This window comes from Macrotis lagotis, chromosome 1 (assembly GCF_037893015.1).
Source record: "Macrotis lagotis isolate mMagLag1 chromosome 1, bilby.v1.9.chrom.fasta, whole genome shotgun sequence".
Lineage (NCBI taxonomy): Eukaryota > Metazoa > Chordata > Mammalia > Peramelemorphia > Peramelidae > Macrotis > Macrotis lagotis.
Window position 1 is genome coordinate 864,333,503 of NC_133658.1, and position 18,930 is coordinate 864,352,432.

Consider the following 18,930-nt stretch of genomic DNA (forward strand, 5'->3'; position numbering starts at 1 on the left):
CACCGTGAAAATTTGTATCCCCATTTTAACAGAGGAAAGAACTATGAGTGTCAAAGAAGTGAGTTGCTCAGGGTCACATAGCTGGGGAGAGTGATGGGAATGGGGGGGGAGCATTAGAGCTCATTTTCCTCGAAGTGGGGTCTGATAGTATACCACTGCCCCTCAATTGCTTTGGAGGAAAGAGTGGTGGCAGAAAGGATAATTATTAAATTCAGCCTTGTAGGAAACTACAAAGATTTGCCCACCAACATCCTGTTTTGCTTTCTCCCCTCCGGTGGTCCCACTACCCAGGTGCTAGAGTGAACTACAACCAATTGGGGATACTATTTTTGTCAACTCCAAGTTCTAATATTTATTGAGAAAAAAAACCAAAAAAACCTCATGATTACTCATTAAACTTGGGTGAGGGAAGACAGATTATTGGAAGGATCTTAAAAGTTCAAAGGTGTGGGAAGTGGAATCTTTTCCCCTTAAAGTTGCAGGTCCCTTCTTTAAATTGGGTTTCTTTATTTTGTGACATGGATCACTTCAGCAGTTGGGTGAAAAATAATGTTATTAAATATACAAAATAAAATATGAAGTATTACAAAGAAAAACCATTTTATTGAAATAAAGATGTAGTCTTTTTTTCCCCATCCAATTTCACAGACCCCCTGAAACCTATCCACAGCACCTCCTGAGTTAAGAATGAGATGATTCCACAGGTCAGGGCAGGCAAGAAGGGCCTAAAACAATAAATCAGAGACCTGGGAACTGGAAAGGACTCAGAGGTGGCTCAAGTCCAGCCTTTTTACTTTTCAGATGAGTTAGTTGAGGCCCAGAAAGGTCATTCATTGTTCAAGGCCTTATAGATTATGTCACTTCAGTGGCATAAAAAAAAAATTTCAGTCCAGTCCTTAGGCCCCTGGGCTGAAAGGCACTTCAGGAGATGGACAGGCAGATCACAGAGAGGCAGCAGCCTGACAAAATGGGTAGAACACTGGATTTGGTATTAGGAGAAGGGTTGAAAACCTTCAGATGTTTCAGTCAATTAAGAGGCATTGATAAGTCACTTAATTTCTTCTTTTGCAAAATATGGATAATACTTCTATCTCAGCTAGATGCTGCAGTAGCTAGAATGCTGGTCCTGGAGACAAGAAGGTTCATCTCCTGAGTTCAAATTTGGCCTCAGACACTTAGCTGTGTGACACTGCACGAGTCAGGTAACCCTGTCTGGCTTCAGTTTCCTTATCAGTCAAAATAAGTTGGAGAAGGAAATGGGAAACCATTTGCCAAGAAAACCCCAAAAAGTATTCCAAAGAGTCAGACACACCTGAAAAACAACTACACAACAATCTACCTCAGGGGGAGAAGTGATCTGAGGCATTTTCCAGTTCCCTTACTTTTTGCCTCCTCTCCAAAATAACTACTACTACTACTACTAATAATAATAATAATTTGTATTTGTATAGCACTATAAGATTTTCAAAGCATTTACAGATTTTATTTCATTTGATCTAAGATAAGTAATTTGCCTAGGGTCACACAACTAGTAATCCTTAAGCAAAATTTGAACTCAGGTCTTTCTGACTGTTGAACCTAATTGTTTTAGGGATAAGTAGGTAGATTTACCCAAGGTCAGAAAGCTGGAAAGTGGTAGAAGTAGGATTGAATTCCAAGTTTTCTGCTTTGTGCAGTGGCACTTTTTCCATGAGGCTGTGATGCCTCTTCTTAAGAAGAGAACTGATAAATTACAATACCAATCATTTTATTTTTATTTCAAAACTTTTATTGACATCTTCCCTTATCCAGGAGGCAGATTTTTATACAAAAAAAAAAATAAAAAGAGATGAGAAATAAAAGTTTAGCCATACTTGATCAACTACATTGGATTATTGGAAGACATGCAGTCTTCCACCCCTCTAATCCCCTACCTTTATGAGGAAAGGGAGAATATATTTTGTCAATTCTTTTCTGGGACCAAGTTTCAACAAGTATTTTTATTGTGCTAGAAGGCAGGAATAGAAAGATAAATGAAAAATAAAAGGTCCCTTCCCTCAAGGAGCTTTCGGAATCTGTTTGGGAAAAGAAGTAACACAGCATGTAAACAAAGTAAACATGACATCATCTTCTTTGATGGAAGGGAAATCCTAACCTTGGGGAATGGGCCTTGATTACATACAGTCAGAAATGCTGAGCAGCAGGTGTGGTAGGGAAACAGTCTGGACAAAGGCAAAGGGGCAAGACCAGTAGGTCAGTCCAACTGGAAAGTTGATAGGGTCATCATGGGAGAAATGTGAAATCAGTTCAGATGGAGAAGGCTAGAATCAGACTGGCATATGCCGGAGTGTGTGTTTGTTGATCGATACAACAGTTGGGGAAGCTCTTTGGGCAGAGGAGTGTGTGCAACTAAAAACTTGATGGAGAGGGAATCCTGGGAGGCAGAGGTCACTACATAATCTCTGTAGATAGTAGCTACAGGAGTAGTAGAGAAGAAGGGGTGAAGGTCTGATCTGAAAAAGGGCAAAGATCCATAGCAATTCCCTTGGAAAGAAGGAGAGCAACACAAGAGATGGTGTGAAGCCAGCACCTGATGGGATGGTGCAAGGAGGGGGCAGGGGAGGGATGATGGCCCCATGGCCAACATTTTGAGCAGATGATGATGCTCTAAGCAGAAAGTAAGGTGTTCGGAGAAGGGTGGGATTCCAAGGGTAATGATGAACTCTGTTTTGGACAGTGTAAGCAACCCAGGAGGTAATGACTGGCAGATGTGGTGACATGGCAGTCACCTGTGGCAGCTCTACATCTGGCTTCTCATCTGTTTTTTCCCAGTTCTGTAACCAGTTCCCTTAAGTCTCTTCTCTGTAAGGTCCCTCTCACCTTTCCCTCCTCATTTGATGGATACTCTTGATCACCTTCTGAGCTTCACTTTGCTTCAGCTGCAGGTCAACTAATTTTTCATGTAGTTCAGCTTCTTACCTTGTTTTATTAGGGGCTGCTATGGTCCCAAGACCACTTTCTCTCCTCACATAATAATGTGCACATTTTCTGAAATTCCTCAGACATTTCTCCTGATAAGTGGTTTATTTCTGCCCTTTTCAGAAATATTCTTTTCTTCCTCCTCAGGCGATTGTCCTAAACTCCTTATAAATTTCCATATAGTTTCCAGATCTACTGGAGCAGCAAGAGAATCTCTTAGTCATAATCAGATTTAAAGTTGGAAAGGACTTTAGATATTACTTAGTTCAAGCCCCTTATTTACAGAAAAGAAAATTGAGTCTTGGCAAGGGGAAGTGATTTGGCTAAGTTTAAGTCAGTAGGGTAAGTGACAAATCAACCTACTTGGTACCACTGGGAGAATACAGACTCCAATTATAATCTGGCTCTCTTTGAAAGTCATGGGAGTATTCTTACACTGGATTTCTAGTTTAGATAGGTCAAAGTTATCTGAGAAGGTGACACTGGCTGGACAATGCTGTTCCCTGATATACCAAGGATGAATCCCTAGTGTTCTTCAGCTAGGTGGCCCTCTGGCTATGACCTTCCACTGGGAAAATATCTTTTGGTTTTCCTCCTCCCAGTGAGGATACTCTGCTCTCCCATCCCATTACAGAGGTGGCCAGGAAAAGACAAATGCTACAAAGATGGGGGAAGCATTTATTTAGTTAGTCCTGGTTAGGAAAGGACACAGGGCCTCAAATGGCTGGGAAGGGGGGCTGGTAATCAAGTTCCTGGAGTTCTTTAAGTGAAGAACAGAGACTGTTGAGGAGGAGGCAACTTGGGTATAGGTAGGCCTCCCTTGAGTCTCAGCTTCCTTTTCCATTCTGAGATTCTATTAAGTAGCTTGGGCAGGTTGAATGACCAAGCTTTCTAAGGCTGGGCAAAGCAGACAGACCAGGTTCACATCACGGATGAAACCCTTGGCCCAGGCATCCTTGCCATTTGTACCCAGAGCAGAAGGGGAACCTCCAAAGGCCTACACTTCCTTGGAAATCTCAACCAACTTGTTTGAAAGCATGGTGGATGAGGGCTTCTATTTCAAGTAGGCCTAGGACTCAGTTTGCTAGTTTCTGACCCCCTGGGAAAGTCTGCAGCCTTGCCGGGCTATCCTCTGGGTCATGTCCAAGGCAGGAAATTACAGTGTAGGAGCAGTCCCAGGAGCCAGTAAGAGAGAAAATAGCCCAGAATGGCCCGAGTAACTCCAGAGCAAGCTCTCCATTTGCAGACAAGGCCCCAGATTGGATTCTTTGGAGTCCCTTGTCCTAACAAGGGGCATACAGCAGGGGTCTTCCCAGGTGCTGTCTCTTGAGTCCACAACAAGGGCTCCCATTCCTGAAGCAGATGAGCTGGAAACCAGTATACAATGGGAGTGGAGGAGCCCAAGAACCTGGTGAGAACCTGGAAACCACAGGAAAGAGAGGGAACCACACATTTATACAAACTGTAACCATCTCCAACCGGCTCAGTTTCCGTCCAACATGCCCCATTGCCCTTCAAGGCTGTACAGCCCCATGTCATGTACTACAAATTTATGACCCTGAAAGAGAAACTATGGAACTTGGGGTCTGCTCTATAAAGATGTGTGACAGCAATCAGGCAACCTCAGAATTAGGAAAAAACACAGTTACAGTCTCATTGCCACAATATTAGGTCAATGAATACTAAAAATCTTATGGGGCCCAAATCCAACTGAGATCCAGAATGCAAGATGGGCTATGGGTAGGGGTGGAGGAGAAGAAAAGGGTAAAAGGAGGAGGGTGAGGACAAGGGAAGAGGAAAAAGGGTGAGGGAGGGGAGGAGGAGAAGAGGAAAAGAGGAAGAGGGGAAAAGGGGGAGAAAAAGGAGAGGGGGAGGTAGGAAGAGGAAGAAGAGGGCAAGAAGAGAAGGAAGGAGAGAAGGAGGGAGGAGGAGGGAGAAGAGGAAGAAGGGGAAGTGGGAAGGAGAAATGCCTGCAGTTCATCCTTCTCCCTCTTGGGGGGTAAGGAGCCAAGTCTCCCAAGGCAAGCTACCCTCAATATTCCTTCTCTGGCATTTACTCTCCTGACTAATCCAGCAGCAAACCCAAGAACGCTGCTCTGTACTCCCCCAGCCTTTCAGCTGCCAGGCTCCAAGTCCTTTACAAGTAGCCACTGTGAGCCTTGCTCAGACTGTGGCTGAGGAAGGGTCAACTGGAAGGCAATGGGAGTTTCCTAAGACTTCCCTGAGGCCAAGGCCTCCCCACTGCTGCTCTTCAACCCCAAATAGGGCCTCAGAAGAGGGGCTCTGCCTTGGGGTCAGGAAAGATTTGGGTTCAATCCCATCTTGGACATGTACCGGGTAAAAATGGGTACCTCTCTGAAACTCGGCTTTGTCCGCTATACACTAAGGGGGCTGGGCTGGTCGGCTTCTCAGCTCTATCTCTAAGCTCCTAAGAACCTCTCTGAGGTTCCACTTTCTCCTCTCTGAAGTGGGACGATAACGCCTGTAGCGCCTACCTGGCAGGGCTGCGGTGAAGCTGGGGGACCACGGACACTCACAGACACGCACAAGGCACGCACACGTGCGCACACACACACGCTGACAGACACCCTCCATGTGTGCGGGTGAGGTGGGCGCACCTGAAGCCCCCGCCTTCATTCTGAGCGGCTTGTCCCGTCACCCCGGGCCACATCCCCTTTCTACCTGGGAGGTGAGCAGCCCGCAGCCCGCCCTGCCCCTTACCTGCACGTGCATGCACAGGGCTCCAAAGAGCAGCAGGGCCAGGGAGTGCGCCAGGTACACAAAGACCCGCGGGCTGTGGAATCCGGGGCCGGGCCGGGCCGGCGCGTCGCTGCTCAGAAGCCCCAGGCTCAGGCAGTGCCGCAGGTTGGCGCTCCCGTAGGCCCAGGCCGCCGCGGCCCCCAGCAGCGCCACCGGCCCCGCCAGGAGGAAGTTGGGCAGCTGGCGCAGCTCGAAGTACCTGAGGAAGCCCACGTTCCAGTAGGCGTCCTGCACGTAGCCGTACACCAGGGGCAGGCGCCAGGCGCACCAGCCGGGCCGCGCGCCCCCGGGGAGCCGGTAGGCCTTGTCCCGGGCCAGCCGCACCAGGGGCTCCGGGACGGGGCCGGCGGCGCGGGGCCCGCAGAACTGGCCGTAGGCCAGCAGCTGCACCAGGGCGAAGGGCAGGCCGACGCCCAGGACGCGCAGCAGCGGCGGCAGCAGCGCGGCCGGCCTGCAGGCGGCCCGGGGCCGGCGCGGGGCGGCCAGCCAGGCCCGGCACTGCGCGTGCAGCAGGAAGCCGGCGTTGGCCAGGCCGTTGGAGCGCACGGCCGAGGCCAGCGCGAAGAGCAGGGCGGCGCGGCCGCCGCGGCCGCGCTCCAGCTGGCCCATGGCGCTGAAGGCCAGGAGGGCGAAGAGGCTCTCGGAGTAGGCGGCGGCCAGGAAGACGTTGGCCGGGCTGAGGCAGAAGAGCAGCGCGGCCAGGAAGGCCGGGCGGCGGCGGCGCAGCACCAGGCAGCCCAGGCGGTAGAGCGCGGCGGCCGCCAGCGCCGAGCACAGCGCGTTGAGCCCGGCGGCCGCCAGCAGCAGGCGGCTGCGCAGCGTCAGCAGGCCCCGCAGCGGCCACAGGGCCAGCTCGGCGGCCGCACGCAGCGCCAGCGGGAAGCCGGGGAAGAAGGCCCAGCTGTGCTCGTACACGTAGCCGTGCTCCGCGATGAAGAGGAAGTGCTCGGCGTCCCAGCGCGCCAGGCCGCCCAGCAGCCACTCCACCAGCCGGTCCCCGGGGCCCGCCGGCTCCAGGCGCGGCGGCCGGAAGGCGTCGGCCGCGTGGTCCGGGACCAGGGCGTTGAAGAGAGCCTGCGGAGGGGCCGGGCCGGGGGCCGGTGAGCCGGGCCGGCCCGCACGGGCACGCTGCCCTCCCCACCGGCACGCCGCCCCCCACGGGCACGCCGCCCCCACGGGCACGGCGCCCCCCACGGGCACACTGCCCCCACGGGCACGGCACCCCCCACGGGCACGGCACCCCCCACGGGCACGGCACCCCCCACGGGCACGGCACCCCCCACGGGCACGGCACCCCCCACGGGCACGGCGCCCCCCACGGGCACACTGCCCCCACGGGCACGGCACCCCCCACGGGCACGCCGGCCCCCACGGGCACGCCCCCCCCCCCCCCGGCTGACACAGGAGGAGCCCTGACTCGCCACCTCGGCGTCTCAGGCAGGACTTGGCCAAACCCACTTTGGACACTGTCTAGACCCCCTCCACCTCCGCCCGTTCCCCGGGGTCACCAGAGGTCTTCACCAGCCCAGAGAGTCACTTCATTGGTTTCCTCATCTACAAAGGGAGGAGGCCCTGCCTGTCTCTCCGGGCACCCCCCCATCCTCAGCCCATCCACTGAGGGTTCAGCTGTGGCGGACCACAGCGGACACTGACCTGCAGGACCAAGGTCAAGGAGCGGCAGACCACTGCAAACCTCAGCACCTCTCTCCCGGAGGGCTCCCCCAGCTGCTGCATCCTCTGGCAGGAGGGCATTCAGGACATCTGAAACCAGCAGAGCAGGACGGCTGTGAGATGTGGGGACCGGAGCTACCGGGGTCCAACGCAGCCTCTCGGGCCAGGCTCTGCCTTCTGCACAGGGCTCGCAACTCTGAGCAAGTCATTGTACTTGAATGAGCCTTGATTTTTCTCAATTGTGAAATGGAAGTAATAAAACTCTCAGTAGCTAGAGTCCCAGAGGTTCACAGAACAGGCGTTAGGAGGAGTGTCAGAGGTCATCTTGCTAAACCTCCTCATTTTACAGAAGGAGAAACTAAAGACCATAGAAGTTGAAAGAGCTTGCCTTAAATCACCCAAATTATAAGCACCCAAGGCTCAGTTTGCACCCAGGTCTTGGGACTCCAGAAACAGCATTCTTTCCACTGTACAATGCTGACTGTCGGGAAAAAAATTGTAAAGTATTTGTTATATGAATCATCATCAACAAGACCTACCCAGCTAGAATGATACAGCCAAAGCTAGCAAGTTGTTGTGGATGGACAGAAGACAAAAGATGCTAGAGGATTAAACGAATCATCTAAATGGAGAATAGAACATTATTATCACAGACTGAAGCATTACCTACAATTGCCCAGTCAATAAGCATTTGTTAAGCATTGTCAAAACTTAAAATGTTAAGAAATATTTTAAAAAGTGGTAACCAACCCAAATTCAATCTTTAAACTATATGGAACAAAAAGCTTTAAAAATATGGAGACCTAGTCAAGGAGAGAGAACAAGATGAGGCATGTTATTCTTTTTATCCTGACTGTTATTGGAGTTGAACAGAGGATACTTTACTAATGAGTTTCCATCGTAATTCAGTGACCAAAAGCAATTCTTTTATCTACCTGTGGAATATTAAATACAAAACAGCAATAGAAGGAAGCAACTTATTCAGAAGTCCATTGAAAAAAAATGAAAACAAGATGGTAATAATCCAACCCACCAACTCCCTAAACAAAGGAAAAGCTTATTCCAAGCTTTATGAATGCTATACACAAAGAAGTCCTTGGAACAAGAGACTGGGCCCATGGAGAGTGTTCCCCCACCCCACCTCTTATTAAGGTAGTTGGTCATGAATCCAGGGCTTCCCACCATGCTGGAAAGTCTCGAGAACCTAGTACACAAGGTTTAGCCCTGATCTACAGCTTTTAGCCTTTTAACTAGTCCCAGGTAAACTCATCAACTTTGAGAGATGCCAAGACCAAAGCATAGAGTGCTGGGGAGTCAGAGATAAGGACCCAGTCTCACAATTATAGAGCCCTTTAGGATTTGCAAAGGGTTTTACATAAATTAGCTCATTGAAATCTTCAGAACAGTACTGAGAGAGGGAGGCTTATTATTATACCCATTTTACAGCTGATGGAAACTGAGGATGATAAGAGGTTTAGAGTGTGTGTGTGTGCGTGTGTGAGAGAGTATGTGACAGATTGGGATCCCTAGCCTGATGCTCTCTTACTATGCCATAGTATCTCTCTAGTTATAATTCAGACCATGCTGTGGTGGGATCAGATTTCTGACCTCATTTGGTCCAATCCTTCATTGCCCAAATTGGGGAGTGACTGTTCACAGTCAGAAAGCTAGCAAGTGGCAGAAATATGGTTTAAAATCAAGTCTCCTCCAAATTTAATTTTTTTCCCCATAATATCACTCCCAGAGACATAACACAAGAAAGAATGAGATGGATGCAAAAAAAGGTCCAGGGTCTCCCTGAAAGAGGAAGCCCAAAGTGGCAGTATCCCAGAAGCACATGAGCTTTGAAATGGACTTTAGTGTCCAATCAGTCCCCTTTCATACCATATTTGACAAGAGACCATCTTGCTTCCAGGGAGGCAGCCCATTCTACTTGGCACCAGCCTCAACTGTTGTTAGGAAGTTGCTTTTTACCTAGCATCAAGGTTAATGATCTGTCCAAAAACAATGAACTAGTAAGCAGTAGAGCTGGAACACAAACTCAGGTCTCCAGGTCAATGCTCTTCTTTAAAATCACCCCCTACTTGGCCTCATCTGTGGTCTTTCCTTCTATATTGGTGTGTGGAAATAGACCTAAGTATGAGAGCCCAGGTCTAGGCAGGTGGAGGTGGTTTCTATATTCTGAATCTAAGTAAGAGACAGGGGTAGGAAAAGGACTGGAATTGGGATTTCATTAGTATAGGGAACTCAGAGGGAAACTACCAAAGAAGGCCTGTACTTTCCTTCATCACTCCCAGTCTTCAAGAGATACAGGACAGCGAGATTAATTTAAGTGACATGCCCAGGGTCTCACAACTGTCTTCAAGAGATACAGGACAGAGAGATTAATTAAGTGACATGCCCAGGGTCTCACTGCCCAGGGTCTCACAACTTGTCCAAGGTGAGATTTGAAGCCATGTCTTCCTGGTTTGAAGGTCAGTTCTCTGCCTGTGACACTGGTATATATGTTCTCCACTCAAGCCCTTTGAAACTCCATCCTAGCATGTAGGCTACCCTGGATCCTTGAAGGCTAGGCCAGGGTCAAGCAATGGGAAGCACTATTAAGTTGTTAGTTTTGAAGGGATAAGTTAGTCTTGTTGGTGTAAGGAAAAATTTCTGACACTATGACTATGCCAAAGTAGAATAGGTTGCCTCAGGAAGCAGTGCATCCCCTCTCATGGAATGTCATTAGCAAAGGCTAGATAATTACCACCAACCACGTTACAGGAGAACCTTCCACTGGGACTAGTTAGTTGGACTCAGTTGCTCCAGGGTCTCTTCCATCTCTTCCACAGCACCAGAACATTAGAGCTGGAAGAGGATCCACTGGCCATCAGGTCAGACCCTTTGATTTTATAGATGGGGACACTGATGTCCAGAGAGGTGGTGCCCTAAGAGCCAGAAGCAGAATTGAACTGCAAAGTCCCTGTACCAGTCTGCCTCTCTGGGCTTGTGTGACTCAGGAAAGCTCCACATATGGGCCCAGTGACCTTTGTGTGTCTGCTGTCCACAGACCAGCTTCCATTGGCAACAGAATCATACAGCCAGTAAATTTGGTCAAGGATTCTCTAGGAGACCAATGCTAATGAACATAGAGTTTGACTGGTTTCAGAGGAAGAAGGACCCACTCTGACAACAAAGCCTACATTTCTGAAGCAATGAACCCTCTACCTGTGGGAATAATTAGAGACTGACTAGATACAACCTAAATGGAAAAACCAAGCATCCAGATGAGCCAGGGCCACCTAGTAAGTGAGATTCAGAGTTGGGAGAGCACCCAGTGGGCTTAATTCCCAACTCTATTCTATTCTGGTCCTAGGAATTGCCATAAGAGACAGATGGTGCTTGTGACTGCCCATAACTTTCTTTATAGCTCCTAAAGGACTCAGATGGTTTCATTTGGGCTTTGAAGCCCAAGACCTAACACAATGCCTGGATTCAGCAGGTGCTTAATAAATGCTTGTTTGTTGATTCGGTAATGTTTAATGGTCAACTCTTCAGGATCTGGGAATTTAGAGAAGAGATTTTGAGTGTGGAGATGAACAGAAAGATATACCCTTCCCCATTTCTTCACGAATGTGCATGTCATCCTTGTGCAGAAGCCATGCTAATCTTCTCTTTATCATTCCAGTTTTAGTATATGTGCTGCCAAAGTGAGCACCCTTCTCCATTTCTTAGCCCCTATTGGAGAGTCTGTATTCATTACTTATGATCTGGGGGCTGGGCAATCCAGTTAAAAAACCTAGGGGACAGTAGTACAAATAATCATCCAAAATAATAAAAGCAAAGTTTGGTTCACCAATTGTCAGATAATTAAGACTTGTAAAGATACTAGCTGGACTACATGGCTTCTGAATCTATGAGATTCAGTAGTGCTGGGGCTATGAAAAAATAGGTCCTCACATTAATGTTGGTAGAACTACAAACTGGCACAAGTTTTTGGGACAGCAATAATATGGCAATTACAGGTAGCTAGGAGGCACCATGCACAGAGTGCTAGGTCCAGGAAGATTGGACAAGACAAATTTGGCCTCAGACAACTTACTAGTCTAGGTGACCCTGGGCAAGTCACTTTACTCTGCCTCAGTTTCTTCATTATAAAATGAGCTGAGGAAGGAAATGGCAAACCACCCCAGTATCTCTGCCAAGAAAAGCCCAAACTGGGTTACTAAGAGCTGGATACAACTGAAAAATGACTGACAACAAATATGGCAATATCCAATAAAAGTCACAAGACTGATGATACTGCTTGACCCAAAAATCTCACTTCTGGGAATATATTCTTATCTGCTATTAAAATATTCATAACAGATTTATTTGTAAACATAGCAAGAATCTAGAAACCACCAACCACCATTCTCAAATTTGAGAATGAAGGATTTAACAAATTGGAGGATTGTAATTAGTAAAATAACACCTCTCAAAAAAAATCCTAAAATAAAGACATGAAATGATGCTTAACAAGGAGAACAGGATCAGCATAATTTACAAACTATGGCCAAACAACGACCTGTCAAAAGGAAGAAAACTTGAGTACAGGCACAGGAAAAAGATCAGAGGAAATCAGGGTCTTGTCACTGAAGACACTGGACTTGGGAATCTTACTGATCATTTCCAGATCGTGCCACCTGCACTCTGGCTATCCTCCTCATTCATCTCCCACCAGTGCTAAATGAATATGAATTATCTTCATTAAAAAGGAACACAGATTCTTCTAATTGCTCTCTCTGCCACTTCTCACCAATCCATCTTCCTATAATTGCCAAAATATTCCAAGAGCTAAGAGTGACTGCATCCCTACTCCACCCCAGAAGCTCAACAGCTTCTTATTGCCCTTAGGACCAAACACAAATTCCTGTTTGGTATTGAAACCTCTTCACAACCCATCTCAAGCCCAACTTTTCTGGTGTTTTCTACATCATCACCTTTCAGGGACTCTCTGGTCCAACAAAATTGGTCTTCTTTCTGTTATTCCTCATCCATGACATGCTCTCTCCTGTCTCTTCCATTCACCAGAAACCAAGGCCTCTCCTCTTTTACTATGAACATTTTATAAATATATTTTTATCAAAATAGAATGTAAGTTCTGGAGGGAGAGAATTGTTTTATTTTTGTCTATGCTAAGGGTCTAGCAAAGTAATTGGCATGTAAGAGTCACATTAGTCACATTATTTTTGCTGAATGACAAAGTTTATGTGATTATTTTAATCCAAATGTAAACACTGCATAATTAATGCTTTTTTTAGAATTCAACTATATATTTCATTCTAAACAATATTTTACATTATTATTCTTTTTAAAAATTTTTGCAAGGCAATGGGATTAATGTCTAAGGCTACATTTGAACTCAGGTCCTCCTGACTCCAGGGCTGGTGCTCTATCCACTGCGCCACCTAGCTGTATCTACACTATTTTTCTATAGAGAAATAACATGAATAAAAAAAATTGCTTTGTAAAACGTATTTACTTATATTTATTGAGGGTTATTAAGATCAAAATATGATATTATAAAAATTAAATTTGTAATAAAGTGTTTTTAAAGCAAAGAACCCTTGGTTTTCAATTATAATAATCATAATAATAATGACTAGCACTTATATAGTGCTTTAAGGTTTGCAAAATGCTACATATATATTATATATAATATATATATGTATAGCTGTGTAATCTCATTTGATCCTCAAAAGAACCCTGTGAGGAAGTAGCTATAATTACCCCATTTTCCAGATGAGAAAACTGAGGCCGTTAGATGAAATGATTTGCCCAAGATTACACAGCTAAGTGTCTGAAGTAGAATCTGAATTTAGATCTTCCTGACATCAAATCCATCTTTCCATCTACTTAATCTGCAAACAGAAGTGCTAAAGGCAAATTCCAGTTCCACCATTTGACTGCTGTAGCACCTTGGGAAAGTCACTTAATGGGGCTCTTTGCCTCAGTTTCCTCATCTTTAACATGGGGCTAAGAATGGCTGCCCTATCCCATTCTAGGACTTTCCTGAATTTCAGTTCGGAGAACATACAAGAACGCACTTTATGAAGTACCAAGTGCTCTCCACCTCTAAGGAGGTGTCACTGTTATGACTCTTTGGGGAAGCTTATCAGCACTGCCAGCCCAGGCACCCTGCCCATCCCCACTTCTCACAACACCCAAATTCCCAAATGCCCCAAATCCTTCCTAGCAAAAGAACAAAATAAATGGCTTGGCAATATGCTATAAATGTGTCTCCATGCCTACATATGTTTCTACATCTGTTTTTAGATTGTGAGTTGGGGAGAGGGAGGGAGAACACCACACTGCGATCCTTGTTGTGTTAAGAATGCCAAATGCTAAATAGCTATAGTGCCTCGGAAGAATCCCTGGGCTCACCAGGAGCCTTGCTCTCCCAGGGAACACCTCCTGCAGGCTGTCTTCCCACTCTGAGGATCTCCCTTTCACAAAATCAAAGACAATGCTGTGAGGGTGCTTATAGATCATGGAGTCTGAGAGTTTTTAGCCTTTCAACAAGTCAGTGGTACTCTTCTCAGAATATCTTTTAATGCATGAAATAAAGTATATAGTAACACCAAAAAGTAGGGAAGATAAGTGGTGCAGTGTATAGAGCCCAGGGCCTGGAGCCAGGAAGGTCACACTTGTGTGTGACTCTGTGAAAGTCATTTAATCTGTTTACCTTAATCCACTGGAGAAGCAAATGGCAAACCACTCTAGAATCTGAATCCTATGAAAAGCACTGTCATGATATGGCCCAGCGGGTCACAAAGAATAGGGCACTACTAAACATCAAAGAACCCAATAGTTATCAAAAAAAAAATTTCAATTTCGTGGATCAATTTCCAGGTAAAGAACCTTTGATCTAGACCAAACCTCTAATGTTTTGAATGGGAAACTAAGGCCAGAAGCAGAAGTGATCTGCTCAAGTTCACAAAGCAAGCAAGCAGAAGCACTGGGATCAGAGTTAAAGGGAAAGAATGATGAAATCAATCTTTCTAAACCCCAGCTTCCTCTTCTTTAAAATGGAGACCATAAGTACTATCTCCCCCTCAGGTGTGATAGTCAGTTGGAGAATGCTTTGTAATTATAAAAGGCTATTTCAAAGTGAATTGTTATTATTGTTGTTATTAGGTGTCATACACTGTTCCTCTCATTCAGAATTCTCCAAAGCAAACTAAACTAGATAGATCCTAAGTTCTAAGGAATTCTAAGGAATAAGAAATAGGCAGCATCAGAGATGACAGAAAGACTGCACAGCCACTAAAGTAGTTTGTAAGATTAAAATGGGGGTTAGGGGAAGAACTCCACCACTAAGCAGTTCTGGTTAGTTACTAATACAAACTTGGAGGGGGAAATTCTTGCAGACTCCCAGGAATAGCAAAAAAGATTCTGTCCATCCATGGGCCACCAGAACAAAGTGAACTGCCCTAAAGCAGAGAATGACCTTTAAAGAACATATTAGTAATTTCTCTAGCTATGAGCAGTACCAATGGATCTATGGAGAACTGTGAATACAGCTTGGATAATAGGTCCAGGAAACCTAAGAATCTAAGGTGGTCAAGCAATTTGGGGATGAAGAAAAGCTTACTTTTTTTGAGATAAGGATATATTAACTATTTGCTTATCTAGTAGTCAGACATCTCATATATACTGTCCCAGCTAGAAATGGGGGTGCTTAGTTAATGATTGCTATTTTTTAGCAGTACAAGAAGGCTATTGATTATTTAGACTTAAGAAAATGTTAATGTAGATCAAATTTAAAAGTGAATCCATATATTTTTTCTTCCCCCAAGAATCCAGGTGCTACCCATTTACAACCATATCCCTGGAATACTCTAGAAATATAGAAACATTGCTTATACTCAACAGATGGGCAATGAAGCTCAAAGAATGAAGCTATGACCAGACTGGAGATGGGGTGACTAAAGCATGCATTGTTGATGTTGTTGATTTTGAGTTCTGTCCCTTTGTATGGGTTTTCTTAGCATAGATACTAGAGTGGTTTGCCATTCCCTTCACCAGCGGATTAAGGTAAACAGGATTAAATGATTTGCTCAGGTTCACACAGCTAGTAAGCATCTGAGACCACATTTAAAGTCAGGTCTTCCTGATTACAAATGCAGTATTCTATCCACTAAGTTACTTAGCTGTCTCTGAGGCAAGCAGAGGTTAAGTATCTTTGCCAGGAAAATCCCACTCCCCTCACTTCCCCTCAGTCCCCAGTACTGAGTCCTTTTCAAATAATGTATGTAGGATAGGGGATAGAAACTGAAAACAAGTATTGGTTTAATTCAATCAAGTGTGGAAAAGCCAGTGCTCCTTCCTTGGCACAAGAGGGCGCCTGCAGCTTGCTCCATGTCCATGAGACAACATGGGAAGGAAGGAAGCAAGGGAGGGACTGAGACTACTGGTGTTGAGTTCAGGCAAATCCAGTTCATATGCATGTGTCTAAAACCCCTAGAGAGCAGCACAGTTTGGGAACCTGGAAACAGTATTGAACATTTGACTCTAAAGACTGAGAAGGACCAGGAAAAACAGACAGATCACACTGACAAGGCCCCACCCCATTTTTTTTTTGTGCTCTACAATAGGCCTGGTTTTTTCCTTCCTGGCTCCCTGCCCCCTCCCCCAAAGACGCCAAGGGTGGGAAGGAGCACTTTACCCACCTCTGGCTTTCTCATTCCTTTCCTTTCTACGAAGTCCAGATCCACCCAAAGCCAGTGAATAGCACTTAAGAGTTAGCAATACTAACAATGGGACTTTGGGGGGGCGGCTAGGTGGTGCAGTGGATAGAGCACTGGCCTTGGAGTCAGGAGTACCTGAGTTCAAATGCGACCTCAGACACTTAATAATTACTTAGCCGTGTGGCCTTCGGCAAGCCACTTTAACCCCATTGCCTTGCAAAAGAAAAAAAAAAAGTTTATACCTGGCCTGGAAAGAAACCAAATAAGGCAAAAAAAAAAAAAAAAGAGGAAGAAAAAGAAAACAAAAATTATTCCATTGATATAACTTCACCATAACTGGGGCAATATCATTTAGTTTTTACAGATGATGAAGATGAGACCCCAGAACAGAAACTTACTCAAGGCCACATAAGTAGGGCAGTTGTCAGAAATTAGGCCCTAAGTCTTCCCTTCCACCCTGCAAATCCCCTCAAACTCTGGGATGAATCACAACTTTCAAAACTGACAAAACTGAGAACAACATGCAGTCCAAACTAGTATTTGACAGATATGGAAACAGAGGCCCAGAGGGAAGCAACTTGCCAAGGTCCGATTTGGTTTTTTTCTTTTGCAAGGCAAATAGGGTTAAGTGGCTTGCCCGAGGCCACACACAGCTAGGTAATTACTAAGTGTCTGAGGCTGGATTTGAACTCAGATCCTCCTTTACTCCAGGGCCAGTGCTCTATCCACTGTACCACCTAGGCGCCCCCCAAGGTCCCATTGTTAGTGGGAGCTTTTGAAACTCAAGTATCTCCTCTGTCCGGGTCTCTTTCCCATTGATGAATAGAACATTAAAGTTTGAGAGTCATCATTCGGGGGTTTGGAACCCAGTGCAAGAACTGAAGAATTTCTTATTGTTCTTCAACCCGTTTCCAAAAAGCACTCTAGTCCCTAGCTAGAATCTCAAGAGACAGAAAGGTTCTCAGGAGTGCAAGTCAAATCATAACGGAGCAGGCAAACCCCTGGACAAGATGCCAAGGCGGGGAGAGCCCACGGTCTCCATTCACCCAAAAGGTATGGAATTAGGCATTTCGGGCTATGCACCAGGCGCTGTTCTAGAAGTTCCCCGGCCCCGGGGCTTAAAGGCTGCTCCTCTGTTCCGCTGCAGGACATGTTGGTCTTTGTTGCTCTTCACAAGAGCAGCCCTGCTGACTGTTTCCCTGAGGGAAAGCGGATATGGAGAGTGGGGAAGGGGTTCAAGGCCCGGCTCCAAGTCTACACGCGGCTAAGCGTCATCACTTGTGCTGAGCTTCCCTCCCACACAGAACGAGGAGGCAGTCCGGCCTTGGGGGCCCCGGGGCTGCACGTCCGGCTCAGCTCTGGCCCTTTTAGTGCTCAGGTGCCTTCCGGCCTCCCCCTCCCTAGTTAAGGGGCCCTTCCGGTTCTTCCAGTCCCTAGACTTGGAGCCGTTTTGGCTCTCCCAACCCCCTGTTCTGAGGTTCCTTCCGGCCCTTCCATTCCCGTCGGGTTTCCAAGTCCTTCCGGGTCTCCCGGCCTCCGTTCTAAGGCCCCTTCCGGCCCTCCCATGCCCTGCTTTAAGAGTCCTTCCGGTTCTTCCACCCGCGGCTGTAAAGTTCCTTCCGGCCCTCCCAGTCCCCATGTGAAGTCCTTCCTGTTCCTCCACCCCCGCTCGAAGGTTCCACTCCCTTTTTAAAGGTTCCATCCGGCTCCCACGCTTAATTCTAAAGTTCCTTCGGGTTCTGTGATCCGACTTCTCCCTCGGGACGGGGCTGCCGACGCCCGGAACCTCGCTGCTCGCTCGGAGGGGTGGGGAAGGGAGGCTAGTTTGTAAAGCGGTGGGGGAGGAAGGGAGGAGGGAAGCGGGACGCCTCGGTCCGCTACGCCCAGGGTCTCCTTACCCGGACCCTCCATTCGTGGGGGGCTCCCACCCCAGACCTCCCACGCGACATCAACTCCCGCCCACCCGGGCTTTCTCCCGCCACTTCCGCCCCGACCCACAGTACCTCCATCCGGGCTCCTGAAGACGCGCCTGCGCTCTAGGATCTGTGGACGCCAACCCCGCCCTCCTCCTGCCCCGGCTTCAGGGCTGGGCCCCGCCCCTTCCCCGTCCTCGCAGCCCCTCCCCCGCCCAGCCCGGCGGCCATGTTGGCTCTCCGAGAGCTAGGTGGGAAAGGGCGGGAGCTGCCCGTGAGGAGAATCATGTGGCCTTGAGTCCTCCCAGAGCCCCCGGGAGCCCTCCCACCCGCACCCATAAAAGCACCCATAAAAGCTGATAACCACTTGGTTTTTTTTCAGCCCTATCTGACTTTTCATAACTCATGTGGAGTTTGCTTGGCAAAGATACCAGAGTGAGTTGCCATTTCCTTCTCCAGCTCATTTTACAGAGGAGGAAACTGAGGCTCAAATCGGGTTAAGTGACTCCCTGGGAGTCTCACAGCTATAGTAAATGTCTGAGGCAGGATTTGAACTCGGGTCTTCAAGCCTCCAGGCCTGGTTGCTCTATCCACTGTGATACCTGGCTGCCTCACCACAGAGGATGAAGGCAGAGCCTTGGTGACTAGAGCCAAGGGTCAATAATACAGTATCAGCCTCTATCTCCTGCCCCCCAGCAAGGGGTGGGATGGGGTTCCAAGACTTCCATTCCTTGAGTTAGCTCAAGGGGGCCTGGACTCTGTAGGAAGCATTAAAGGTAGCCGGAGGCTTGGCTCCTTCCCAGGGAAGAGTTCTTTGAATAAACAGACCCTGTGGGCAAAAAAGAGAAGCCCCTGGGTAGTACAGATGCATAGAGCCCTGGGCCACGAATCCCGAAGATCAAAGCCCACCTCCC

At 47.4% G+C, this 18,930-nt stretch overlaps 1 protein-coding gene and 1 pseudogene across 1 annotated transcript; both read right to left on the reverse strand.

Annotated features, from left to right (window-relative positions):
• Positions 1 to 1,632: 1,632 nt before the first annotated feature.
• PIGV (phosphatidylinositol glycan anchor biosynthesis class V) lies at positions 1,633 to 18,139 on the reverse strand. Its single transcript, XM_074218010.1, has 4 exons — positions 18,107 to 18,139; positions 7,372 to 7,479; positions 5,680 to 6,792; positions 1,633 to 4,377 (listed from the first exon to the last, which is right to left on the reverse strand). The coding sequence occupies exons 2-4, from the start codon at positions 7,468 to 7,470 to the stop codon at positions 4,096 to 4,098; spliced, it is 1,494 nt and encodes a 497-aa protein (XP_074074111.1). The 5' UTR covers positions 7,471 to 7,479; positions 18,107 to 18,139; the 3' UTR covers positions 1,633 to 4,095.
• Positions 10,975 to 11,089, reverse strand: LOC141510478 (U6 spliceosomal RNA; annotated as a pseudogene).
• Positions 18,140 to 18,930: the final 791 nt, after the last annotated feature.

Coding starts and splice junctions, on each gene's coding strand:
- PIGV (XM_074218010.1), bottom strand. CDS start 7,470: ATGCCCTCCTGCCAGAGGATGCAGCAGCTGGGGGAGCCCTCCGGGAGA. Junction 6,793..7,371: donor CCTTGACCTTGGTCCTGCAG/GTCAGTGTCCGC, acceptor GCCCCTCCGCAG/GCTCTCTTCAACGCCCTGGT. Junction 4,378..5,679: donor CCCTGTGCATGCACGTGCAG/GTAAGGGGCAGG, acceptor TGTGGTTTCCAG/GTTCTCACCAGGTTCTTGGG.